This window comes from Aricia agestis, chromosome 16, assembly GCF_905147365.1.
Source record: "Aricia agestis chromosome 16, ilAriAges1.1, whole genome shotgun sequence".
NCBI lineage: Eukaryota > Metazoa > Arthropoda > Insecta > Lepidoptera > Lycaenidae > Aricia > Aricia agestis.
Window position 1 is genome coordinate 5,546,883 of NC_056421.1, and position 27,425 is coordinate 5,574,307.

The 27,425-nt window shown below is 36.3% G+C and overlaps 3 protein-coding genes across 4 annotated transcripts; 1 reads left to right on the forward strand and 2 right to left on the reverse strand.

The window, feature by feature from the left end:
• Positions 1-963: 963 nt before the first annotated feature.
• On the forward strand, positions 964-13,198 carry LOC121734613 (YLP motif-containing protein 1-like). Of its 2 annotated transcripts, XM_042125198.1 has the most exons (9): positions 965-1,214; positions 1,829-3,437; positions 4,678-5,478; positions 5,679-5,827; positions 8,861-9,049; positions 10,606-10,833; positions 11,195-11,249; positions 11,633-11,742; positions 12,790-13,198. In XM_042125198.1, exons 1-9 carry the CDS (start codon positions 1,038-1,040, stop codon positions 12,946-12,948), a joined length of 3,477 nt encoding a protein of 1,158 aa, XP_041981132.1. In that variant the 5' UTR covers positions 965-1,037; the 3' UTR covers positions 12,949-13,198. The 2 variants fall into 2 exon arrangements, with proteins under 2 accessions (XP_041981133.1, XP_041981132.1); XM_042125199.1 differs by lacking the exon at positions 11,195-11,249 and having other exon boundaries at positions 964-1,214; positions 12,790-12,918.
• An 876-nt stretch (positions 13,199-14,074) lies between these two features.
• Positions 14,075-16,364, reverse strand: LOC121735024. Its single transcript, XM_042125691.1, has 3 exons — positions 16,302-16,364; positions 15,667-15,747; positions 14,075-14,483 (listed from the first exon to the last, which is right to left on the reverse strand). The coding sequence occupies exons 1-3, from the start codon at positions 16,358-16,360 to the stop codon at positions 14,075-14,077; spliced, it is 549 nt and encodes a 182-aa protein (XP_041981625.1). The 5' UTR covers positions 16,361-16,364.
• A 1,087-nt stretch (positions 16,365-17,451) lies between these two features.
• Positions 17,452-20,405, reverse strand: LOC121734615. The gene is made up of 6 exons (XM_042125201.1): positions 20,304-20,405; positions 19,923-20,115; positions 19,102-19,298; positions 18,446-18,529; positions 18,053-18,303; positions 17,452-17,768 (listed from the first exon to the last, which is right to left on the reverse strand). Exons 1-6 carry the CDS (start codon positions 20,403-20,405, stop codon positions 17,642-17,644), a joined length of 954 nt encoding a protein of 317 aa, XP_041981135.1. The 3' UTR covers positions 17,452-17,641.
• Between the last annotated feature and the right edge of the window lie 7,020 nt (positions 20,406-27,425).

A 27,425-nucleotide genomic window follows, 5' to 3' on the forward strand; every position in this document is an offset into this window, starting at 1 on the left:
CTGACAACAGTTTTGTTGTTAAAGGGCCCATTCACGGCAGGCCGCCTTGCCGTCCGCCAGCTTATGTAGGATAGTGAATGGTGTCGCAGGCCTGCATGGTGGTTGGCCTGCGACACCATTCACAATCCTGCATAAGCCGGCGGACGGCATGGTGGACTGCAATGCAGGATAGAGAATGGGCCACTTTAGACAGATTCATAATTTATCGAAAATCGGAGAACTAGGCGTGTTGGTTTTATCGATATGAAAGCCCATCACTAGACAAATTGGCCGCGTTGCGTCGTTCTTTAAACCATAAACGATTTAAAACTTTTTTTATAGCATGTCTATGGTCGATAAACCAGTGTTGCCAGATCAGGGGATTTCCCCCTAGATTTAGGGGGGTTTCGACCAAGTTAGGGGCAAAACAGGGGGAAAAAATAACAACAGTTTTTTTGCCAAATATCACGTTCCTAATATTTTTTTACCCTCTTTAAATTACTTAAGCGCCACAACAACTAATCGAGGTCGAGATTCGAGATGTTGAAAAGATGAATACAGTTCGACAAGGCTTTAAATGAATATGTCAATGATGTCAATTGTCAATGGGCGCTGCTGGTAAAGGAGAACTGTCAAAAATTACGTTTTCGTATGATAGAAGCGGTAGTTCCTTTTCTCGCCACGTTCATATAAAGCCTTGTCGAGCTCAGAGCTGTAATAAAGTTTTCCCTTTTTATTGAATATTAAAAGAAAAAGACGTAATCTAGGGGATTTCTAGGGGGAAATCAAATTAGTTTAGGGGTACGGCGCCGAGACCATCTGGCAACACTGCGATAAACTCTCATTAATCATTTCAAAACAAAATGGCCGCGGACCCCAAAGAGAATATAATCACTACATTTGCGGACCCATTTTTATTGTGAAAATATTATGTCAACCAGTTTAGAATGATGAACGGCTGTATTTTATTATAAACTTATACTTGCCTGTTTAAAATTTTAAGGGAAACTCGAGAGCAATATTTAATTATAGTAGTCGATTATAATTATAACAAAAAAATGGCGTGGCCCGTGCCACCGGGTCAATGGAACTCTGCTGTGCCAATGGCAGCCGGGGCAGACATGTCCATGGGTTCCTACACACCAGAGCAATGGACAATGATGCAGCAACAGAGCTGGCAATGGGCTCAATGGCAACAACAGTACGCCCAATGGCAAAATCAATATGGTGATAAGGTACAATTCTTTTAGGGTCTCTAGAGACATTCATAATTTTTGACATCCTTTTTGGCAGTTCTTGATTAATTGCGTTTTTAGGGTTCCGTACCCAAAGGGTAAAATGGGATCCTATTACTGAGACTTCAATGTCTATATAATAATTATTATGGTACTTACATACTATTTTTGGGTTGCTGTCTAGCCTAGAACTTGATTATCTTTATCTTTGTACAACCATGCAATGACTGTAACCTGTCTGTATAGTGTGTACACTATACTTACTATGTATATTATCATAATAAATAATTATATTATTATTTATTGATTATTATTATTATTTACATTAAAACTCTACAAAATAGGTTTTGTAGAGTTTTAATGTAAGTAATTATTTTGATTTTGTTGTATTTATAATTTATTTAGTTTAATTAGTTAATAATTATTGATTGTGCATATTTTTATCTGCTATCTTTTACACTGCATCTCTTCATAGGGCTGCTATAAGAGATTTATTTTAGAAATAAGCAGTTCCTTTGTGTCGTCTTTCCATGTTAATTGTATCTTTATGTTTTGTCTTGTGTGCAAGAAAGAGTTAATAAAAATAAATAAACTATTTCTTTATTTATTCACAGTATAACCAGCAGCTACAAGGTATGCAAGCAATGGGGCTGGCTCCACCCCTGCCGTCTGCTAATGTTCCGCCACCGGCACCACCCCCACCAGATAAACCTCCACCGCCTCCTCACGAGAATGATGAACCGCTGTTCAGTAAACCCAAAGGTCCGGAGCCAGTACCCGCTCCTAACACAAATTATGGATCCAGTAATGATAGAAATAATTATCAGAAAATGCCTAGCGAAGATAAGAAGATGCAACCCGTCACAAATACAGAGGCTTTAAAAAAACTGGCGGAGGAGGAACGAGTATTCGACATTCAATTTCAGAAATGGGAAGAAGAAATAGAAAAGTGGAAAGCAGAAAATGTTAACCATCCAGACAAAAGAGCATACAGCGAATACGAACAGAAGTTTGAGGCTTGCCGTGCTCAATTAATGGAAAGGCGGGAACAGATGAAGCTGAAAAGGGATCGTCTTCTAGGTAATATACCTCAATCAGCTAATAATACTATTGTGGGGAATAAACCTACTAGTAATCCACCACAGCAGTATAATAAGTCAAACAACTACTCTATGAGTGCTCCACCTGTTCAGCATGGATATACTAATAATTCAGCTCGTCCAGGCAACAATAGAAACATGTCACAGTCACAGTCTCAATATAACATGCCACAGCGTAATTTTAATAGAGACAATAGAAATGTAAACCAACAAGAGTCGTATAACAACCAATATGATTTGTATAATAATCATGACTCCAATAACGATTATATGCAGGATGACTATGGTACTGTGATTGAAGAAGATAGTAATTTTCTGCCTTCCGGTGCATCCGCCAAAGGTATTCCTGGCTTGGATTTAGTACCCGAGCAAAATGATGTAATTGAAATACCTGATGAACAACAGCAAAACTCAATTGATTATTACAATCAGTCTCAAAAGAAGGCTCCAGATTACTCTACAATATCACAGGGCATAAATAATATACTCGGAGATGAGAAAATTATGAACATTCTGTCTATGGTGTCTAGTCAAAATATCACAGGAAACAATCAAAACAATTTTCCAAATGTTAGTGCTAATCTAAACCAACCACCACCTAATAATCAGTGGGGTAGAAATGACAATTATAGGCAGCAGAATGAATTTAATGTTCAAAATGCACAGTACCCTCCGTCAAACCAGCAAAGCCAGTTTAATAATCCTGTGCATCAGCAAGGAAATTATGATTCAAATGTGGACAACTATAACAATCAAGGAAATGAGTATGGAGGTCAGAATGCACCTCGAAATGTGCCCCAACCGCTTATGCTAGTTAATACACAAATTAGACCTCCAAATATGCCCCAAAAACATCCTGAATATCCCCAAGGACCAAATAGGAGAGGTCCAAATATGCAAGAGAATTGGGGACCTTATCCAGAAGACCCTGGGTACAATGAGGAGTATGGAATGCAAGAAAGGAAAAAACCCCTTATACCAAACTTGCCACAGGTACCTCCAAGGGAGAGAGTGCAAGAACCCCCTCCGGTTATGCCCCCAGTCAAACCAAAATGGGTCACGGAGCCGTTGTTTGCTCCATCTGTTATTGTTGAGTATGAACACAAACCACTGAGATTAAAAGGTAAATTTTATTTTGCAGTATTAAGTTATTGTAGATCAGCTGATGGGATTATCTTATTATGCAAAAGATTAGTGTCTCAAAAGTATGTACCATCTGAGAAATTTATTCATATCCATATCTCTATGTCATTTTGTTGGATTTTGTCAAGTCCAACCTACACATCATGATAAACATTGGTTATTACATAATCCTACCAATTACCATAGGTGTGCCATCTACTTATAAATCAAATTCTCAAATAGTACCTATATCTTTGACAGCCAAAGAGAAACCATTAATTTGCATAGCAGTTGTGGCAATATTAAGTGGAATGTACAGAAAATCTCATATTATACTTTTAACATTTATTAACCATCACAATTCTGTGGTCTGTGACTACACTAAGTTATAAAAGTATCTATGTTGGGCCATGAATCATGACTGAGAGATATTTGTTTTTAATTGCTCGTGATTAACTTACTATAGGCAACTGGTGCAATGATGGTGGTAAACATGATTTTGCTTCATGGCCCAATGTAAGGAAGAGGCCTTTAATTAATCTGTTTGTCTTATTTAATAATTATTATTACCACTTTGGCTTGATGCATAGCCTAAAAAGGGTAATATTATTGTTGATATGAAGATCATGAATATGAAGATAATTTAATAATCAAAATTGGATATTTATAAATTATAATTTACACAAACACAAATAATTTATGATGAAAAACATTTTACTTATTTAATTCAATAAAATTTATCAATTTTGAATTTAATTAGTAAAATGTTTTTTATGCATTCAAATTTTAGTAATTATGAAAAATGAACATATTGGGATAATAATAATAATTGTTTTTATTTTCAGGAACTGTTTTTATGTACCTATTAGCCAATATTAGTCTTTATTTAAAATTTCGGCATTTGCGATTTTTCATCAAGTAACCATTATATTATGCTATTGCCATGGGCGTACCGAGGGGGGGGGGGGGCAGCCACCCCCCACTGGATCATATTGACGTCCGTACTAAGTATATTATCTAGTACTTTTATCTATAAAAATTAAAATTAGAAAACAAATTTTTTGCCATTTTTTTGCAATACAATATTTTTACAATTAAAAATTATTATTTTTTTATTCTTTATAAACCCCCCCAAGGCCCAGAACCTGGGTACGCCCATGGCTATTGCACTAGGTTTTTTTCTTCTGCTTAGTTGTTACATACTAATTAGTAATTACTAATGTTTACCGATATTTTTTTAGCTCGTGAATTTATGGAACCTGTGCACACATTTGACTATAACCATGTGTCAAAAGATGGGGAAAATGTTAATCAAAGAAAATTTGAGGAAGAGGCTGATGAGATATTTTCAAAGACATTAAGACCAGTAGACAAAGACTGGGCTCGTGAAAAGAATTCGAAAGACTACAGGGATAAATCATCGAGATTTGAGAGTAGAAATGAATTTGATGTCGGAAGAGATGTCTATCACAGAAGACCTGAAGGCAGAAGGCAGGAAGCTCGCGATAGAACAAATAGATTTGAAGATCCTTATAAAGAAAGGGAGTATGACAGAACAAGAGAGCCCCGAGATAGAGCAGGAAAAGATTACGAAAGAGATAGAGATTATGGACGAGATAGAGATTTGGGAAGGGAAAAAGATTATTATACAAGGGACAGAGACTTGGGAATGGACAGAAATAGAGATTTTGGAAGAGACAGGGATAGAGACAGGATCTATGGAAGGGAAAGGGACAGAGATGTTGGAAGGGAAAGAGATAGAGACACTGGAAGGGAAAGAGATAGAGACACTGGAAGGGAAAGAGACTTAGATAGGGATTTTGGAAGGGACAAATATAGAGATAGGAGAGACAGAAGTAGCCACAGTATGGATAGAGAGAAACGTAAAAGAGGATTGAGTAAGGAGAGTGAAGTTAGTAACACATCATCAAAGAAAGCAAAGACCGATAGTGCAAGACCTAAGCACTTAGTTATGATTGATGATATTTTAGAACATCCAGGACGTGATATGAGGCCAGCGAAAATAGTTATTGTTTTAAGAGGTACATTTTACATTAAATTAATTCTTTCAACAGCAAAAGATTTTTTTAAGATTATTTCAAGATTACTTTTTAAGATTTTGCTTTCATAATTACTCTTCTTTTTTGAAGATTACTATGAAATACCTTAAATTAGTTATTAATTAATTTTTTGATGTAATAATTACATGTGAAAGGCAATATTAATTTTTTTTAATTTTTAGGTCCACCGGGAAGTGGTAAATCATATCTGGCAAAACTGATAAGGGACCGAGAGGCAGAGTATGGTGGTACCGTTCGTATCATGTCCATAGATGACTATTTTATGCAGGAGGGAGAGGTTGAAGAGGAAGATCCAGCTACTGGGAAAATGGTTAGTTAATAGTCTAGTTAACTATTTTTTCTTATTGGCAATTAGAAGAACTCTAAAAAATAGAAATATTGGTGAAGGAATGACTCTGATATCTTAAAAACTCTCCGAGATATAACAATTAGAAAATCACATAAAATTAACATTCCCAAAACACTCCATACAAAATGAAACGGGACTATGACATCACAACCCTCTAGTTTGTATGCACTGTGGGAGAACATTACGTTAAATATACGTTAAATATTGCGTTATGATTATAATATACAAATATAGGTAGGTATGCAAACATTTTGAAAATAAAAAAAAAACGACTTGACTATCCAACTTTTAAGGCTACTAACAAAAAATACTTAAGTTATAAGGGCCAATTCACACAGAATCGGCAGCGGCGGCTCGCGTCGCCACGGGCGGCCGCTTGTGGACGCTCGTGGCCACTGGCGGCCGCGCGCTACCTTCAGAGCGCCGCACAGACCACAGTGGATCGAAAATCGAGTTTCATAGACATAGGAACTTTAATTTCCAGACAGGGCCCCCGTAAGGGCTACTGGCGCCTGTGTGCAAAAAAAGGATTTTTAGCGCCCTTTCAGGCAATTTTTTTGGGATCTTGATTTTGGCGCCTCTAAAGATGGCAATTTGGCGCCCCTAGAGGATGGCGCCCGTGTGCATTGCACACATTGCACATATGGTAGCAGATGTAATTTTTTTGGGCTGAAATATGTTTTCCTAGTTGTTATTACATAATAAAATGTAAAAAGACTCATCTACGTGTAATAATAAGGGAGTTATAATTTTTTAAAGAAATTTTTGTATGGAGCCGACATGAAAAATGAGCTATCTCTGGAATCGCATGGTTGGCCGTTATATCCTCACACACTATTATAGTACTAATTATTACTCACATTTTGGCATATTTTGTATTACGGCACCATTTGCGATTTTTTTTCTAAAATTCATCAAATTAAAAATATTTATTCTATTTGTATTTGTTGCAAAAGCTTATGTTGTGGTTAAATATCACATAACTGGCCAAGTGCGCGTCGGACTCGCGCACTAAGGGTTCCGTACCATTATGGAGCAAAATTAGGTCATAAATTGAGTTTTTTCTGTAAAAGTCCCACTAAATTTTATATTTTATTGTAATATTATTATTATTATTTTTTTATGAAATAAGGGGGCAAACGAGCAAACGGGTCACCTGATGGAAAGCAACTTCCGTCGCCCATGGACACTCGCAGCATCAGAAGAGCTGCAAGTGCGTTGCCGGCCTTTTAAGAGGGAATAGGGTAATAGGGGAGGGTAGGGAAGGGAAGGGAATAGTTGAGGGTAGGGAAGGGAATAGGGTAGGGGTTAGGGGATTGGGCCTCCGGTAAACTCACTCACTCGGCGAAACACAGCGCAAGCGCTGTTTCACGCCGGTTTTCTGTGAGAACGTAATATTTATCCGGTCGAACCGGCCCATTCGTGCCGAAGCATGGCTCTCCCACGTATAAAATAATTAAATAGTGTAAAAAATTCAAGAACCTATCTGTTGCCATTATTGATATCTGGGGAGTTTCAAAAAAATAATACAACAGTTATTTTGGCATGTCCTTCATTTTAATAATTATTTTATTAAAAACTTTGACCATTATTGGTATTTATTTATAAAGTAACTGGAAGAGTGTCCATTGGTACTTTATTTTGGTTAATTAAAAACTTAATTCAAATAGGAAGAAGAAAGAAATTATGGTGATATAATGTATCAACCCTCTCTTTTTTCACTGTCCCCAGTAACAATTTAAAACTTCCAACTGAATTAAATTAAATTGTCTGGAACTACTTGACATATTCTATTGTTTTTTTGTTAAATGATCCATGTTTTTTACTTTCATAAAAAAATTATAACTCCCTTATTATTACACGTAGCTGCGTCTTTTTACATTTTATTATGTAACTAGGAGAACATATTTCAGCCCAAAAAAATGACATCTGGAAATCCAAGTTCCTATGTCTATGAAACTCGATTTTCGATCCACTGTGCGCCGCGCATCCGTCGGCGGAAAGTGCTCGCGGCACCTCCTCGCGGCGACGCGTTCAGCCGCGAGCACTTTCCGCCGTAGGTCGCGCGGCGCCGCGCGGCCTCCCGCGGTGTCTCGAGGCGCCGCGGGCGGCCGTGCGACCTTTTAGAAGTTTTCAAGCGATACTAGTAGTTATAGGTATGTAAATAAAGTTTAAAATTATTTCACACTAAAAATGCTCTTCGCGCCGCTGATTTTCCGGTGTGAATCGGCCCTAAAGCTGAAATTTTACTTATTTTTATGTTATACTTATTATCTTTATTTTATTTATAAAATCTGCTTATCTTTGACCTTCTTATTATGCTGCACATAAATTTAAGAGCACGTGAAGAAATGTTCGAGATTTAGGTCTCTCTTGTGGAGCCAGGGGTTAGGAATGTTATCGGTAGATCAGTGATGAGACAGATTGTCTTGGGTAACGATCAGATTGGGCGGGAACTCTCGTTCTCGAGCATGGTTCGCTGCATGCTCGAGAGCGATAACGCCTGGCAGCGCCCGTCTCTTTCTGCGAAACCGTCCTTTCGCAGAAAGAGGCCGCGGAGCGGAACAGAGAGGACGACCCATCCTCCGTTCCGCTCCGCCGGCGTAGGACGGGAGTGCGGAGGCGTCGTTACGCGAACCTCCAAACTTCCGTCTAATCTGGGGCTCCGGGCAAAGATGGGAACCTGCCCGGCTGAAGGCAAACCACAGGTGGTTTTAGTGGGTAAGAGTCCCACATACCCCCCGGGTGCTTCAGCTAAGTGAGGGTAATGATCAGACATTTATACATTATCATTATCTATTGTATGTTATGTTCGTGGTTATGCTGAAACCATATTTAAATTTTAAAATGAATAACTTGCAGATTATGTATCATTTTTAAGTAAGTTGTTAGTTAAAAATATAAATAAATTAATATTAAGGATTTGCAGAAAAATTGATCTAGACGTCAAGATATAATTAATTATATCCTACATCTTATGATTATATCTTTCAGGTTAAAAAACCGTTACTGAAGTATGAATATGATGAACATTTGGAGGAATCATACATCAACTCATTGAAACGGGCATTTAAAAGATCTCTTACTGATGGCTATTTCTCCTTTTTGATATACGACGCAGTGAATGACCAGTTGAAGGGCTACGCAGATATATGGAACTTTGCTAGACAAAATGGTTTCCAGGTGTGTATGGTGGTATATTTTATCTTATTTTTAAAGTTTCCCGCGACAGTACACTTTCAGGTCTGGATGATAATATTATCCGTACGATTACAGTGGATTAAAAAATAATTAATATATAAAATTCTCGTGTCACAATGTTAGATAGCGCACTCCTCCGAAACGGCTTTACTGATTTTAACCAAATTTTATATGCATATTCGGTGGGTCTGAGAATCGGCTACTGGGTACTTTTTATATTGATAAGAGCATTTGTTGAATAAATAATAGTAAATTATTACAACTCGAGACTGACGGCGACCATTGTTTTTGCGACGGGATAGCGATGGACGTTGCCATGGTGACATACTTATTTAGTCACTTCAATAAACTAATATGGGCGGCTTCGCCCGCGTAAATTAGGAATTTTACAGAAACCGTACATTTTCCCATGAAAAATAGCTATATTCTCTTCACGTGGTCTAGTCTATAGTAGTTCGTGAGATAAACCCTTTCTAATATTTCCCCCGTTTTTCCCACATTTTCCTGTGTTTCTTCGGTCGTATTAGTCTTAGCGTGAATATAATATAGCCTTACTCGATAAATGAGCTATCTAACACTGAAATAAGTTTTTAAATCAGACCTGTAATTCCTGATATTAGCGCGTTCAAGCAAACATACCCTTCAGGTTTATAATATTAAGTATAGATAGATTTTTTAAATTATCGCTTGACAAACTCGAGTATCGATCTAAAAGACTATGAAAAGTACCAATAACAGGGTCATAATAGGCTCATAATCATGGGACGATGCATGGTATAATATGGTAGAGATGATGATGATGAATGTAATTTGCATAGTAGCATACCTATGCTTTCCGTTCTTGAAATAACGCCAAAACTCCCAAACTTGTATTTATAAAGAATCAGGAGTTCTTTCAGCACCTTCCGAACCACGGTATACCAGGTATACCTCGGTACAAAATCTTATTTGTTGGTAGCATATGCTTAGAATACTTTTCACGAAACCGAAGTCACCACATGTTTCCCTATAAATTTTGAGGAGTTCCATCGATTACTTATGGATCCTTTATCAAATCACCACGTTTGTGAATATAATACCAAATTGGGATGATACCCTATAAATCAAAGGAAAAATTTTGAAAATCAATTAATAAACGGCGGAGTAATCGTTGAAGATAAAAAAACGAACATAACACCTCGTCCATTTCGAAAATCGGTTAAAATAGTAGCCTATATGTTATTCTGATGTATAAGCTATATTTTTGTAAAGTTTCATTAAAATCCGTTCAGTAGTTTTTGCGTGAAAGAGTAACAAACATCCATACATCCACACATCAATACATCCAAACAAACTTTCGCCTTTATAATATTAGTAGGATGGCAAAGAAACTTTTGCCGGGACAGATAGTAATTAAGTAAAAAAAATAGAAATAACAAGGTATGGCTCGACTTACACTGGGGCAGAGTCGAAGCGTTACGACTCACGACGCGTCATTCGCGTCAGAAAAAAATTCTGCTATGAAAATATATGAATTCTAAATAATTTCTTTTTATTAGGTTTACATTTGCACCATGGAATTAGACCCACAAGTGTGTTTCAAGAGGAACATCCACAATAGGAAACTGGAAGACATTGAAGTGATCTGCTCTAGGTTTTTCCCAACGCCCGCTCACCACATACAGTTGGATGCTACCACGTTACTCCAGAACGCTTCGATCACAGACGTACAAATGGAGGATGTTAGCAATGATGACGTTGTGGAAATACCCGACGAGGAACCGGAGGTGAGAAACCTCGAGACATGTTTCGTTTGAAACTTAGGCCAATATTAAAATTAAAGGAGATGGTTCAAGCCAACAGTCTGGCAACGGATTCAAGTAGCTGGCCACAAAAAAATTGCTGTGTAGAGAAAGAAGTTGAATTACTTTGGTTGGCCAGTTACTTAGCTCCTTGCCCCTAAGCTGTCTCCTTTAAAAAAACATTCGAATGTCGAATTCCATTTTCAAATTGAAACCGAACCAGGATTTGTAAGGTGTGGTTTAAAGGGTTAATTTAATTTCTCTGTATATTTTGTCTGGAAGCAGGGTAGGGTTAATGTTTTTATTTCAGCATCGTAACTAAAACGCCTAGTGCTGTTCACCACAGGTCGAAAATATTATTTCGTCGAAATGGGAGAAGATGGACGATGCCAACCAACTAGGTGGGTCCTGGTGTTCTTTTATTTCTTATATTCCACATTCCATCTATTCACGCGTTGGCACATCTACGCCAGTCGGGGTTATTGCTCATTGTCAAAATATCATCAATAAAATACCTATCAATTACAATCATAAAAAAATAATATCCTAATATCTTGGTGCTATATGTTTTTATTTAAATACATATTATGTATTATATTTTATGTATGATGTGGCGTGCGTCGTAATCGAATAGGGCCAATGTAGCCCTCCAAAAAATAACCTATGATAAAATTGAAAACTAAATTTAAAAAAAAGATATTAATTATTAACCCACTGTCTGAATTACCGAAAGCGTATCAACTTGTCAATACTTTTTGTTAATACAATTGAATGTTTGTTACAGCTCGTCTCGACGGCACCAACAAACCCCTACGGCCATCGCAGCTCTCAATGGAAGACTACCTACAGCTAGACGACTGGAAACCCAACACGGCTAAACCGGGGAAGAAAACTGTGAGTAATTCATCATATTGTCATTATTGTTATAGTTTTATAGTTCGACGCGATTAGTGTTATAGTTTGACACGATGCAGAAGGTTTTCGTACTAGTTTTATATTTACTCTCGCGCATAAAATGCTATTTCGTCCCTGCGGATATAAGAGTCGCACATGACATGTTCTATGTAGCAAAATTTCAGGGACTATTGTTGTGCCTGCAAAATTTAAGGTCGAGCCATGAAAGTGACCAATGGCCAGACTAGTCCAATTTTTGCGTATTGACAAGACTTTATTTTACGTAAAATATTAATCGGTTACGTTGACGGTTCGTAATCACTCGCCAGACGGGACATAGTAAACAAAATGTTTTGATCGCGGAAAATTAAAAAAAAAGACGAGATTCTTCAGAGAGAAGACAAGGATAGAATTATTTGGTCACCTTTTTTTTTGGATTTGCGGCCATTTTGCGGTTACAAAATATTGTTTTATAATATTATTGTATTTTTATGAAAAAGATTTATTTATAATCGATTATCGACGATTGTTTTTCGCGTATGTTTAAACCGATCGACGTTATTCTATTTCTAAACTTTTAATCTTTACTGTAACCTCGTAGACGTTATAAGTTACGTTGATAACTTATGTCTACAGCTACAATTTTACTTTCTACGCATTTTCTACGTCACCTATGATATATTTATTATATTCTTTAATAAGATAACTTATCCATATTTGATGGGATTCTTTTATACGGTACAATGACATGTAGTCAATAAGTTTCGATCGCGTACGCATTTACGTATTATACGCACGGGTGCACGCCACACGTACGCAGTTTGGCGTATACGCACGCATTTTTTCACTAAGTTATGACCGTAAATTATATAATTTACAATACTGTCACTTCGTTATCGATATAAAATATAAGTTATTATTACATTTTTTTAAATTAACCCACCTAAAATAACACGGGACAATTTTTCGGTAACGTTTCAACTTTAATAAATTAGAGGTGAGTATGAGATTTTGTGTATGGGATTTTATCGTATATTATTAAAACAGGTACGGTGGGCCGACTTGGAAGAGAGAAGACAGCAAGAGAAGATGCGAGCGATCGGCTTTGTTGTCGGTCAGACTGACTGGAATCGTATGACTGACCCGACAATGGGCTCTAGCGCCCTCACACAGACTAAATACATTGAACGCGTTAGACGAAATTAGTATATTGCTAGTTGGATGCGTCTCCACGTTGGCCTATGATGGATCGATACAAATTATTACGAACGTGTACAGGCGTCTATTTGTCTATGGATTGCCCGTTGCTGACGTGATTGTTATAGGCTGCGCCATCATTAGTATCCTTCATGGTCTAATTTGGAGGATAGTCCTTAAAATAGATGTAAACGAATCTATTATAAATATTAAAATGTTATATCTAGTTTTGCACGAGACGAAACTTGTTACATAAAAGTAAACTATAAAAGGTTTCTTCCTAATTACATACAAGAACATCGTTTTATTATGTTGGGTATGCGATAAGCTTACATTTTTTACAATCTCTTAAAATTGAGCCACCACATAAAAATAAGTCAGATAGATATGAATGCGCTTCAATTTTTAATATTTAAAATGATAAACTACTTTAGACTCTCAGACTATTGTGTAATAAAAAAATCATCATAGATGTCTATGATACACAGAGTTTATGTTCACGTTTTTAATTAATGTATCAAAGGAGGTAAGAGTATAATAAACAATAAGTAATTTTCATAAAATAATAGTTTCGTTTTAATATGACCAATATTGTAAAGTAAGTAATAATTTGAACTTTCAGTTCATTATTTCTAATACTCATAATTTTACACTTTTTAAGTTCTATTTAGACAGCACCTAATATTCCTAGGTACGCCTACACCTAGGTACTCATAGCAAAAATTGCCAGCATCAAAAATTACTTTTGGATTGTCTTTACTTCTAATTTACAATTTTCATTACAACATTACATTTATTATTAGGAAAATAAAACATCGTGCTTTGGCAAGCCAGACAAAGATACAGAGGTATAAACTTCACATTTAAATGATACATTCAAGGGTTGTAAATATTTTTAATTTCCTAGGTAATGGAACGGATTTGGGTATAATATTGTATAGGCTACAATTTAGGTCTAACAGTATGGGCGTTTATAAAGTTTGTTCATTGTTATACATTAACTGTATAAAATAGTTAGATAGAGTGCAGACATCTTAGCGATATAATACTACGTCTATCGTTTTTACTTGTTCATTGAATTTCCGTGCTTGTATGTGTCTCAATAAAAATACTTTAAAAATATCTGTTATTTTTCTCAATTTCTTGTATACTTTTTTATTTCGGCCCCTTTTGGGCTTTGTTTGTATATATCTAAAACTTCTCTGTATCTATCGGCGCCAGATTTTGGCGTATATTCAGCGACAGTTAGTTTCGTAAGAAACTTATCTTCGTCCACACTCGTCGTTGTTTCAACGTCAATTTTGTTTTCTTTATCCGCTGATTTCCGTTTGATGTCGGTGGATCCACTTTTGTCGAGTTTATTGGGTGTTTTCCCAATATCCTCCCCTTCTCTGCTGCTTGTCATGATCATGACTTGGGGTGTGCTCATCGCTGTCATGTGGTCCTTAAGACACTGTTGTAAGATGTGCAGGAAGAAGAGAAACGCTAGCAGCGTAAGGGCCGACAGCGCAGCGTTACTTTTGTGACCTCCTTTACTGTGATGACTGAAATTTTATCATTCCTTAGTTATTTTGATGAAATGCTTGATTCATCATCTTTAGGTATTATTGTGCCAATTGGTAGTTGCATGCTAGTGATACGTTTGAAACCTAACCCCTCCACCTAATCGTATGATCTCAACTTATCACATAACCTACTCTTGGTAGTTAATCTAAGGCAAAGGTATAAATAGTCATCTCAGGTTCAGGCTCTGTGATTGGTTGGCTGTCAAAATTAGGACCAATCACAGAGCTGAACCGCGTCTTGAGACCGGGTCGCATCTTAATTACTGACTATTTATACCGGCCTAAGTCCTTCAAGGGATACAAATTACCAACTTATCAGCTATTATTATAGTCCTAAACAAATTGTCCCTATCAGAATTCATAGAAATATATAAGGGCAGGTTTACACATATTAAGTTTATAAGTAGTTAACTAAATTTTAACTTAATTTTAAGTTATTTATATTATATTATATTGCATGTAAACACAAAATTTAGTAGCAAGTTAAAATTTAGTTAAGTACTAAACAAGGAAATTAGAAATTTGACTATTTTCTATTATGTTGGAAGGCGGGGCTTGTCACTTGACACATTTCGGGCAGGCACTTTAAATTATAGTTTGTTCGTTTTATGATGATATGCGTGACACATTATAATTGACAATAGTAGGGAAGTTACCTAACAAAAATTAATCGATAGTTTTAAAAATATCGAATCACTTCGTAAAGGAATTGCAATCGAAATTATCGATTTCGTACTGACATTTCAGTGGTGCCGGCGATTTAAGATGGCTGCCCTTTTTTATCGATTTGATTTCGATTCAACAGAGTCAATCTCTATTGACATAAGTTCCGTTTCATGCATATGCCATTTTTCAAATGTTTTCGTAACAATAATTTTTATACTCCTATTTCACAGTTAATATTTATAATTTTATATTAATAAGTTAGCATTTAGCAACTTTTTATTATTATTCATTTACAATTATAGGAAAAATTTGTTTTTGTAGATGGAATATAATTTATTACATTTTGATTTTTTTTGTTTTCTTGTATAAAAAACCCGTAGCAAGGAATATGAGAAGTGTCACCCATATCATCTTAAAACGCACAAACTATAAGTTAAAATTTAGTTACTACTTATCTACTTAATATGTGTAAACCAGCCCTTAGACCTCTACTTACTGCTTATGAGTAACGTGTCCATGAGACGGGGCTTCGTAGTACACGTGTTGCTCGTGCAAACCCGAGGGATACTCCGTGTACCTAAAAGATTTCAGGAAAAAAGTAAGCATGGCTGGATTTAAACTACAGAATCCATGCCTATTCAATTCGCTTATAAAAATTATTAAACGCATGCTATTAAAACCACCAAAAGATTGAATGCGATAATGCCTAAAATTACCTAATCGTATCATCCATGTGGATTCACCAAGATTCGGGTAAGTGTAGTGGTGAGAGATGCTTAAATCTTAAATCTAAAGTATCAATAATTATTGCGCTTCATTTGGTAAGTTAAAAGGTCATCGTCATCAATAACTGGTAAGTAGAATTTTGAAAACACACTGCCGCGGAAAATGAAAGCACTTACGGCAATCCAATGAACCTTCATCGGGAAATTTTAAATGCCTTCACGACATATTGCAATTTATTTGAATACAACAATTATGTACATAGTATGTAAGGATTCGATTTGCCTAATATTTGATTCACATTGTGGACTATTTATCAAAACCAATGCAGTCCCCAAACTATTATGGACCCAGTTGCTGCGTAAAAAAAGGTATAACTACTAGAACTACTAACTGAGTGCTACTAACCTGTCTATCAATTGTTTGGGCGTGGCTCCCATTTGGGAGAAAATGTTGGCGAGCGTCATGTCAGTTGTGTCACACCAATCCGAATGTCAAGGTGCAGTTGGGATTCGCCGGTGTTAGAGCGAGGCCTCGTAGTTCCGTTACGTTGCGTTTATAGAATAACGCATTTTATGCCACATAACTGCGGTGCGGTGACAACACCTAGTAGCGCCCTTCATCTTACGGCTTAACAAAGTGGGAATCTCAGCTCTTGTGCTTCGTTCTCAAAAATATGTTTCCTTGAAACTCTACTTCCGACCATACAAGCATCAATGTCGCATGTCATAAAACATGTAGGTATTATTGAAGAAATTGATTCATAGGCAGTTGTTGGTCCTACGCTTTTTGGTCGGGTTATGTCAATTCAATATTAGTCGTGATCTGACTGCTGGGTTTGACGTAACTCGACCAAGTTGCGTAGGTCTGCCATCTGCATATGAATTAATTTCTTCGATTGGTACAACGCAGGAGCCTGAAGCGTTACCTATGCGGCTATAATCATCGCAGTTCGCAATGCGTCGGAGCAACGTGGCCTCGCTCTTACATGTGTATCCGCTCTACTAACCTCAGCTTAGACTACTGTAACGGCATTTTCCTCTGAACGACATGGAAAATTGAAATGTCTCTAGCAGGATATGAACTGAAGCGATAACTCGCTTTGATTTATTTTTGATGTAGGTAAGTAATTTTAAAATGTTTCTTGAATGAGTAAGAATACTACTTTTAAGAAATGTATGAAAACCAAAGCTGTTTTGGTACATTTGTTAAGAGAGTTGTGAATTTGAAAAGGATGAAAAAAAACCAGAAGTTATTTTAACATTTTTATTTATTCATCAACATTCACTCAAGGACGTCCTCAGGCATACCATCACAAAAATATACACATTATAATTACTAACTACTATGTGATACAAAAATATATCACGCATTTTCATCATCAGTCGTCAATTGCACCAATTGATGGAAACATTTTTAAAATGGAACATTATTAAGAATTTCACCTTAATAAAATTAAACCTTTTAAACATTTTCATTACAGTCAACATTGAGAATCTACTCTAAAATAAGTTAAATAAATAAATAATTTAAATAAATTACTGAACACTTAAATTAATCGCGCGTTTCTTTGATGCTGACTCTACTCTACGTTTCTAATTTGAGGTTTACAAAAAGACCGAACCTAACAATTTCAAGACCGAATACCGTTTAGAATTAAGATTTTTGAAAGAAGTTCTATACACGTTTCACTGACACTACATTAAAGTTTTTGGCGGTATGAATATTAGAAATTAGAATGGCTTTGTTTAAACTTCGTTACACTCGAGATAGATCTGGCGACAGTCGGTGCCTGAGCGTCCGCGACGACCGGCCTCGAAGAATTGGTCGAAAGTACCAGCGGACTGCCTCTCGAGGACAAAGCTAGCGGCATATCTGCAAACAATTAAAAAGTTGACTTAAAAACAAGTTCTCATCAATTTGTTCACTTTAAATGAGAGAACTTGAGTAAGAATTCAGGCTTTAAGACACAAATTCGTGGTCCAGTGTTGAGCATTTTTGGAAGGCGAGGATTTATGTATTTGCGACAGTTTAGGTACATTCTATAACTATATACCGCGATGCGTGACCTCAATACCTTCTTTTATAGCAAAAATAACATTGAAAATAAATATTTTTAATGTTAAATTAAATAAAATTTGGTGATAAATTGCACTTACGTTCCAAGTTGGCAGAAGACGCTCTTTGGTCCGATGTCAGAGGAGCACTCGTTGTTGGCTTCACAGAGGTACTTCTGAAGGCATTTGTCGTCGTTGGTGCCGAAGGACCTTACGTAGGTTTTGAGCATCGCGATACCAGCGATAGACGCATCACTGACTGAGTCCTTTCTGCCCATTGAGCGAGCAGTCAGGGAACGGTGAGAGAAAGATGTCTTAAGAGCATCCAGTAGATTTACAACGATGTTGATGAACTGTTGAAGAAAAAATGCCAAATTGAGATTATGCTGTCAAATTTAAATGGTTGAACCCATTCAGAAACTAATTGCAGTGCTATGATGCTATTACTAAAAAACTAATGGAACTCTAAGAGGGAAGGAAGGATAAGTGGCATACCTCTCCAGCTTGCTTTGCCATAGAGGAGACTTGATCGGGATCTTTTGCACCGAGCACCGTCGACAGAACCGCAGCCAAAATACTCTGAAGCAAGGTAGAAGCGAAACCATATCCATAACCAATCTTTACTATTTACATATCGACCGGACTATCTCAATAAATTAAATATACAACCAATTTTAGTGAGATAATCCAAGGATGCGAAGGGTTCGGCAGTTAGAAGTATGTTGAATGTTGATATATTATTGTAACTAAAATTACATTCTACTTGATCCTTGTGAGAGTTTCAGATTTATTCACAGGAGATATGCCAAGAGCATTCTGCTAGAGAAGATATCAATTACTATTCGTATCATATATCGTTGCGTTACAGCAAAACCTAATCGAAAAGATGTTGTTCAAACTTTTAAAATGTGTAACATATAATTCTGCAGATTTCCTTCTTGTTGTTAGAGTAATGAAACATAATTTATAATTTTGCAAAACATATCTCCCATGCGAAATACATCTGATAACGAGGGTAGGGTTGAACGTGCTATGTATGAGTGATACTAATCGGTGTGAATTTCTACTAGACGGTTAGTGGATCAGTAGGTCGAATGTGGCTTGTTTGTACAATGATTTGGGAAAATTTAAACCTCAAACGCAGTTCATACCTGCATTGTAGAAGATCCGTTGTCAACCTTGTCAATACCATCGCTGGCTCCACCTCCTCCAAGGATCGCGGTGAGGATTTTCAAGCCCATGGACAACATTTGTGCCCACGGGGATGGTGCAACGGTTTCAGTATCTATATTGTCACTTTTGTTGGCCCCAGTGCCTCCGGGGTTGAATAACATTTGCATTACCATACCTGAAATAACAGAAAGTAATAATTTAATAATGGAATAAAGTGTCTTGAACAAGTTAAACAAGGGTTCTTATTGGAAAGCATGAGCTGAATGCTGATAAGAAGTTTGTAGAAAGAGCACAATATGCTATTACCAAAAAACATATTGCTATTATAGTGACGAAGGCGCGCTTATTTATGCAAGTTCGTTAAGCTCTCAAAATTTTACTAAGTATACCGTTATTTTATGAAGGTGTGTAAAACTTAGCAGCTCAAATATTTCTGCGATAATATTATTTAAATTTTAGAAAACGAAAACAGAATTATGATAATTTTAAGCATCAATCACACCGTTCGTTTGGACTTCGGTCAATAGAAAGTTGTGGTCATAAAAATTGAGACGTGCAAGAAAATTTAAGTTTCACATTTGTGCAGAGATTAATATGCATTATGCACTGCAGTAACTGACAGAAGAATACCGTGGTTTTCTCAGATAAAGAAATACTTTCTTTAACAGGGAAGACATAAAGCTTACGTTAAAGTGATAATTATTGTCATGCAGTAACCGACAGCAGAATGGCTTTATGTTTTCTCTGATAAAGGAATATTAAAGGAAAAATACATAAAACTTATATTTGTGTGTATTACCCAGCATGTTCGACCAGGAGAATCCGGAGTCCGATATGGAGTTGGTTTGTATTTCGTCGATGTCATCGAGGGCTACTTTCTTCAGCGCGTTGGGTTTCTCGGCAAACTTGCGCTCTTGTGCTGACTCCTGCTGAGGTAGCGGTAACGAGTTGCTGTAATACTGCGGATTTTGATTCCTTACGTTGCTTGTAGCCTGGAAGGAAAACAATGGGCTTTTAATAAAATATAGGAAAATACTGCTGGTAGGTTGGTAAATTTATAACCATTTTTTTCGGTTAATATTTTGTTACTATTTAATTTCGTAAGAGGAGTATTATAAAATGCAGGAAAAAATAATGAAAGGTTGGTAAAGGCAATTGTTTTACTAATTAAAAAACTCACCTGTGAGATAAGCAGGGAATGCTGTGGATACGCCAATGTCTGGAGGATGGTGGACGTACTGATAAGGGCCAATAGGGCCCATCCTGCCATCTTTTGATTCATTCTGCGAACAAGAACGAGCTATTTAAATCTGATAAAATCACCGAGTGTGTTCTTTGAGTGGCCGTCAAGTAGAAAGTGTTCAGATGAGCGATCCGCGCGGATTGATCGGCCGGTGTCGTTTTTAGAAAGTGACCACTTACGTCTCGCTCATTTCAAGAGGATGTTGTCTAATTAGAGGATGTCCATTAAAATAATTACATGGGCCGCCATATTTAAATGTTCATTATTTGAATGCAAGTTTTTTTACAGACAGCTTTCTAGTTAAAGTTGGTTACTTTTTTTTTCGAGTTGATCGCAAGTTTTTTTATTGCGTACTTAAATACTTGCACATGACTGCTAATCATTTTAGGAAGTGCCATTTGTTAATAGAATGGCAAATCGCTAGAAAATTACCTTTCGGTATCAATTAGGTACATAATAAAAATTGCGCTAATTTGGAGCGTAATTTTGCGTTCACTGTGGATTTTCCGCGCGTCGCGTGATCAGATGGTTTCTACTAAACTATTTGTAGGTTTTATTTATAGAATTACTGCATGATCATCCGGTATGGAAGTGTGCTAGCGGTTTGACCGACTCCGCAACCGGGTGACCGGGTATTTTCTAACTGTACCCTGGTGTAGCTGCAGCTAATAAGGTTGTTGTTGATGCATTAGCACGCTTAGAATACGCCCGACGAAATTTACATGCACATGCTTTAGTTGTTCCACATACGTCGCGTTTCGTAATACGGATCTGATTCTGACGTTACAAATTTTTAATTTGCATTATTAGGTAATTGTTGCGTTGTTGACTTCCACTTTGGGTCTGTATTTGGAACCTGTTCTACTTTATCAAAAATAATTTTAATCACGGCAAAACCGTGCATACAAGCACGTTCTGCCTACTGAACTACAGAACATAAAATGCATCCGTGTCCTAAATGATGACCCGTTGACTTGCTAGAGAATTTCGATGTAGAAAATCTTACAATACAGAATATTATTAAGGTTATATTATTATGAGGCATACTCAACAGAGAAAGGTAGAGTTTATTTGCACATATGCATTACACGCAACAACTACGCCTAATTAGTTTTAACAATATAATACATATTATCTATGTTACAAAAGTAAAAACGACAGGTGAAATTAACGTAATTAGTTTGTTGTTTTTATGATGCTCTTCCTCCTGCTACCCTACTTTCGTAAAAACTACGGGTATCTAATAAAACAATTCTAGCAGTCTCCTAAAGATTAGAGACTACCCTTTTTAGCAGTAAGTTTCTACCAGCAGTTATTTTTAAACTTCATAATATTATTTACACACTTTTTCCTCGCAACATTCAAAGTTCAAGCTTTCGCCAATCCACATTCAAGAATGCAGCCGATGCATTTTATTACCTCATGGTTGTATGAAGACTGTATGATTAGTGAAATTAAACGACGCCGGGCGACCCAGTGACCGAGAAAACTCCGGATCTTGGGAGGAATTTGTACGGAACGGAACTCGGTAATGTATTCCGTAGAGGGCTTAGTTTCACTAGTCTCTAAGTATGGATACTTGCTTTTGTACTATTTATGTACCTACGTGTGCAAGGTGGTAGCCTCTTGTGGCTGATTTATGAAAATTTTTGCCAGGAATTTTACTATTCTATAGCTTTGTTGATTGGTTAGTAAGTATTTTCACGTAAGCCACTCAAAAGTGCTGTCGATTATAATAAATTATATATACGTGCCAAAAAACTCCTAACGGACGTCCCATTTTTAGGCGTTTGTACCAAGATTTTTCTGTTTCCAATAATAATAATTATTTTCGTTATTCATACTACCACCCGCATATTTATATTTACGGGTCATATCGACTTATGCGATACGTTAACAAATACTCCTTTGCACGTTTTTGCGCGTCCAACACGTGCGTCCGTCGCCAAACTGGTGGGGAAGTGGTGAAAGCGGTCGCGTGTGCTCGGCTGAAGGTTCAGCTCGGCCACTTTCATCGTCTCTATATGTAGAGGAAATCATGACCACTTCTATAAGGAGCCAAGGATGTTTAAAAGGATGTTGGCGCTTTGCTACTTTGAAATGCTGTTTGTGATGGTAATGAAGTTGAAGTGAAGAGCGATGGCTATTTTTTTTTACCTTGAAGGACATAAAACATTTTGTCCCCCAAGATTCGGTTGAACTATTTAATAATAATCTGTACTCTACACAAATGTTAAGTATTTTCGGCACAATAAGACTGACAATGGTGCTGAACTTAACGCAGATTTTTTATCTATATCTTGCTCTGAGGTTCAATTATGCAAATTTTTCGGTATATCCCCCATCACCTCCGACAATTTTCGTTAACATCCGATATATTTTCGAGCACGTTACGTCGCGTTATATAAATTCTCTGTCGTTTTTGCGTGGACCGGTCTGGCGGCCGCTTTCTAAACGCGCATGCGTGCATCCACGCGGATGTGTCGCGGGCTACTCGACCGTAGGATACGTTGTAGGATAAGGAAACGTTACATTTAACTGTTAAAGGGGTTACGTGCTGTTTTATAATCTATGTTTGATTTGGTATTATGTTTCCCATGTTAATGTGCCAAGAAACAATTTACTACCCCTTTCTATACTAGTTGGGAAAGGTAGAGGTGTGTGGAAGAAGTAAGAATTAAAAGCAATTAATATTAAAGTAGTTATTAAGTTTACCTCGATCAAAGCTTTAAAATCGACTTTATATAAGTCGGTAAGCTCATAACTAATTGCTTACAAAATTAAAATTTATGTAACAAATCAAAACTAATTCGCATAATAGTATTTTAAAAAGATAAACGGACTTCAAATTGTACGTAATTAAGAATTAAAAGTCCCTATCTCAAAAACTACTGAACAGATTTTGATGAAACTTGCAATATTTTTTCCCCTAATTTGAACAATACCTAGTGCAATAAAAAAAGAATCACTTAAATCGGACTTGTAGTTCCGGAGATAAGCGTGCACAAACATAAAACATACATACATACACTTTTGAAATTTGGCACATTTGTTCACAAGCTACTATAGATTAACATATACAAAAACAGGACAGTTCTGGAAATATATTACATACTGTATACCTACGCCTCGAATTTTTGATAACCTCCTTTTTTGAAGTCGGTTAATAAAATAATAATATGCTACTACACAACTAAATGATAGTATGTATTTTAATTTGTTGCTTATGTTTATTTATTATTATTATAAAGACGAAAATTGATAACAAAACGAAAGCGTACGAAAACAAACTGTTTGGTAGCAATTGTCTTAATTTACATTTCACTTTACGAATGAAGAAAGTTAATTAAAGTGAAATGAATATTTAATAACCCAACAAGAGAAAAAAAAAACATAAACGTCTTTTTGGTGTGATAGAATTTTCCTATTCAATGCAGCCGCGCGCGCGTTGAAGTATTTTCTCTAGAAGTAGATCTTACGGTATATTGGCTCAGATGCACATATCCAATGCCTACAAGTAGATCGAATAACGCTATCTTTATTAGCGATAACACGGATTGCGCTTCCGCGGATAATAATTCATAATTAAACTGAGATTAGTCAGTTGAACTCAAATTAGCTGGCTAATAAAGTAAGCACCGTTAGATTTAAGTTTCCTTTAATTCATTTGCTCTATATATTTAGGTTAGAAATATTTAATCAGAAACAGGTGTGAAAAATTGGAAAAGTTTAGGTTTTTGTTAAATGTAAAATAGGTGTTTGTTAAATGTTGATATTGAATCGGTTTATGCCAGGCTCTTACACCATACTGCTAAAATGTCTAAACAAATGAACGCTGTACAATATTTTGTTTTTGTTTATGCTGAAAAATTTGTTAACAGACAAGGTCAAAACATCACAATGTAACTTTTTTATTATCAAGGCGGTTAGGTTATAAACAAAATCACGAGTTTACAAATTACTTTGACACCTGACAGGACAGATAAATAACATAAGAAGCACAGGTTAAAAAGAACAGGTTAACGTTAGAATGGAAAGTAAAAGTTTCCAAAAATTGAACCGGAAAAAAGGCATTAAGGTAAATGTTTTAAGCGTCTCGGTTACTCAATGACTTTCACTCGGCTATGAAAGGAGTGACTCAATGTTTTATTTTAGTTTCGGAGCCTGCGCTTGCGCAATACGTTACTTGAACTTGCGATCGCACCTGTGTGAAGAGACATTGTTGCCAGTAGTTAATAATGTAAGGTTATCGATTGTGAGTTTATTATGTAGCTGATAATAATATAGTTGGCAGTCATCCTATTATTCCCAAAAAAAATGTGTTTACTGTTTTACAATACATTTTTGTTACCTAAATTATACTTACAAGATTTTTTTTAAAGATGGAGTTGACCATAATATAAAGAAAACACCATGTTGTTCCTGTAACCACTAAAAAGAGGGTATATTTCTTTTCTTTTCGTCGCCTATACCTATAATCGATAGATACAATATCATTTACCGCGTTTCTCCGGATTTGCAATATTTCACCTACTCAGGCGAGTCGTAAGATGTGGCGTGTGTGTACAAGATTGAGTATGTGTGAGTTTTACCTGTACGTAATGCTTGTGTGAGATGTTTGTATGTGTGTCGTAAATGCGGCTGGATGTATGTGTGAGATGTCTATGTGTATAGTATATGCGAGAAACTGCTCGAGCTGGGCACGCGAGTTATTGACCAGGCAGCTTTCGACGCCACTTTCGACGGACGCCGGCTGACTGTTAATTAGCACCAGACGTGATCGGTGATATACTCGCACAGAGATATTATTGCCGAGATATCTCTAGAAAACAAAATTTAAAAAAGAAAAAACTAGACATCAATTTCAAAAAGACAAATGAATCAACAATGAATCAAAAATGATGACTGTTGTTGTTCCGAATAATAAATAAATAAAATAAATAAACAAATGTGTGATGCTGAATGGAAAATACTTGTAGAAGTCCTATGAACATACCTACTGGGTTAATCCTTTATTCATCATTAAGTTTTAAGACCAAGTCTTTTAAAATTTGCTGTTAGCCAGAAACATTTGTCCATTCAATTCTTAATTCAAGCAACAAGAACTGTCCAAAACTCCTAAGTGTCAAAAAATTGATTTCTCAAGCATCAGAAAGCGGAACTATCCCCGAATTTATATACTTCAAAGGCTCCAAGGGACGGCTATAGCTGACACATAATTGCTTATAATTGCTGGCTTCAAAAGGTATGCTAGCATATACCCGTCCCTACTTACGATTTAGGATATCGTTTGGATGATTGCACTTGATTACAAACGACCTCGGTTGGGTTCAATAATGACCTGACTTTGAATACAGTTCATTCACTTCCAAGTAGAAGCTGCTGGCTTAGAAATGATTGATAGAATTATGATTACTAAATAGTTCTTTAAGGCTCCCCTGCGGCATCCGTTATTGTCTTCCTTTTTCATCATATTTGTGAAAGAGAAGGCATAATATTTTGACAAGCAATAACTATAAAGCAAAAGCATAAAAATATTTAAAAAATGGCTGATTTGAGTACATATACGTATATAAATAAATAATTCCGAATGAAGATTCAACTCAGGATTTTGCTCGATATTACACCATGCTAAGGCACCACTAGAAACTTCGCAAAGTCCTACAAGTGATTTCATTGAAGCTGTACTTAAGTCTGTTTGACAAGACCCTAATCATAAGGTTAAAAGGCGAGATCATAATATTATAATCATACAAAACTACACAGTCATACAAAATCAATGTGAAAACGAATATTAGGTTAGGGGACTATGTAGCGCAATTTGTTGGTGAAGACTGGTACAAAACAGGTGGTCAAAAGTGGGCCACTTAGCAGGTGATTGAGAAAGCATACGACAGAGAAATATCTAGTAATAATTTATGTGACAAATTGTCATGAAAGTCAAGTTTTAAACAAGTATTAGGCAGAAATTGATTTTTTTCAGTTGGCTTTATTCCGCGTAGAGGCTTATCGTAGGTTCGTAGCATTGCTACGAAATTCGTGACGCTTTACTTTTGACCGAATGAAAGGAATTAAAATGAATATACATATAAAAAAAAAGATACATACAGCCGAACGTATTACCTCCTCCTTTTTGGAAGTCGGTCAAAAATAAGATAAATTGAAATAAAATCGCGGCTTTTCTTTCTAAACAAGGTGTAAATGACTTGAGCCATTGAAATTCTTAGATCATCACTCAAATTTCACGCCGACTAATGGATGTTTAGAAAGCCAAGGTGCTACCGATGACACTTGTGCGTAGATCATTTTGTGGTCACTTTTTAGTGACGCTCAGTGTGGATAATAAGATAATGATTTTGAACTGATTTTTACACTTCACGTAGATTTTTTTTTTACGTGATGTTGTCTATAAGGAAAGAAGTATGATTAAATGAAAAAAAATGGTCTGATTTTCTGCATTTTCACTGGCCCAATTCTGCTTAGCAGTCCTTTTATATCACTATTTCGGAGAATTATTTTTGTAGGGCTCCAAATTGCAATTTCTTATTGCTCAGAACACCAGTCACAACTTTACCACTTATTCACTAACTTAAGAAACACTTCTGAAAAAAAACTTCCCATCACTATCCACTTATCCAAAGACTTACCTCAGGCTCTCTCCGAAATCACTGTATCACAAACACTTATCGGAACGTCACTAGTGAAAGTGCGTGCTGTTGGCTCGAGAGTCTGACTTGCATTGAGTGTTGCGCCTTGAACTTGTCGTATATATATGATGACCCAGATACTGTGATCCACTGTACCTGTTACATCCCGTGTCCTGAGTCCTTGCCAAGGACGAGGCTTATCGATAAATGCAGTCGGAAAACCGTTAAAATTGTTAGGGATAAGCAACATGGTTTTCTTGATTATTGCAGTCGGAAAACCTTTAATGTGAATTAAATGCGTTAATATGGAAGATCGTGTAATTGTTGGTATGGTATAAGCAATGCTTTTAAACGGTTTTGTTGTTGGGTATTGAGACATCAATCAATATGTTAAAGTACCGAACATAAGCAG

Excerpts from the sequence above, each read along its gene's own strand:
- LOC121734613 (XM_042125198.1), top strand. The coding sequence starts at position 1,038 with ATGGCGTGGCCCGTGCCACCGGGTCAATGGAACTCTGCTGTGCCAATG. Across the intron at positions 3,438-4,677 it reads CAAACCACTGAGATTAAAAG|CTCGTGAATTTATGGAACCT; the intron begins GTAAATTTTATT and ends ATATTTTTTTAG. Across the intron at positions 5,828-8,860 it reads ATCCAGCTACTGGGAAAATG|GTTAAAAAACCGTTACTGAA; the intron begins GTTAGTTAATAG and ends TATATCTTTCAG.
- LOC121735024 (XM_042125691.1), bottom strand. The coding sequence starts at position 16,360 with ATGACGCTCGCCAACATTTTCTCCCAAATGGGAGCCACGCCCAAACAA. Across the intron at positions 15,748-16,301 it reads CCCAAACAATTGATAGACAG|GTACACGGAGTATCCCTCGG; the intron begins GTTAGTAGCACT and ends GAAATCTTTTAG. Across the intron at positions 14,484-15,666 it reads GGACACGTTACTCATAAGCA|TCATCACAGTAAAGGAGGTC; the intron begins GTAAGTAGAGGT and ends ATAAAATTTCAG.
- LOC121734615 (XM_042125201.1), bottom strand. The coding sequence starts at position 20,405 with ATGAATCAAAAGATGGCAGGATGGGCCCTATTGGCCCTTATCAGTACG. Across the intron at positions 20,116-20,303 it reads ATTCCCTGCTTATCTCACAG|GCTACAAGCAACGTAAGGAA; the intron begins GTGAGTTTTTTA and ends TTTTCCTTCCAG. Across the intron at positions 19,299-19,922 it reads CTCCTGGTCGAACATGCTGG|GTATGGTAATGCAAATGTTA; the intron begins GTAATACACACA and ends CTGTTATTTCAG.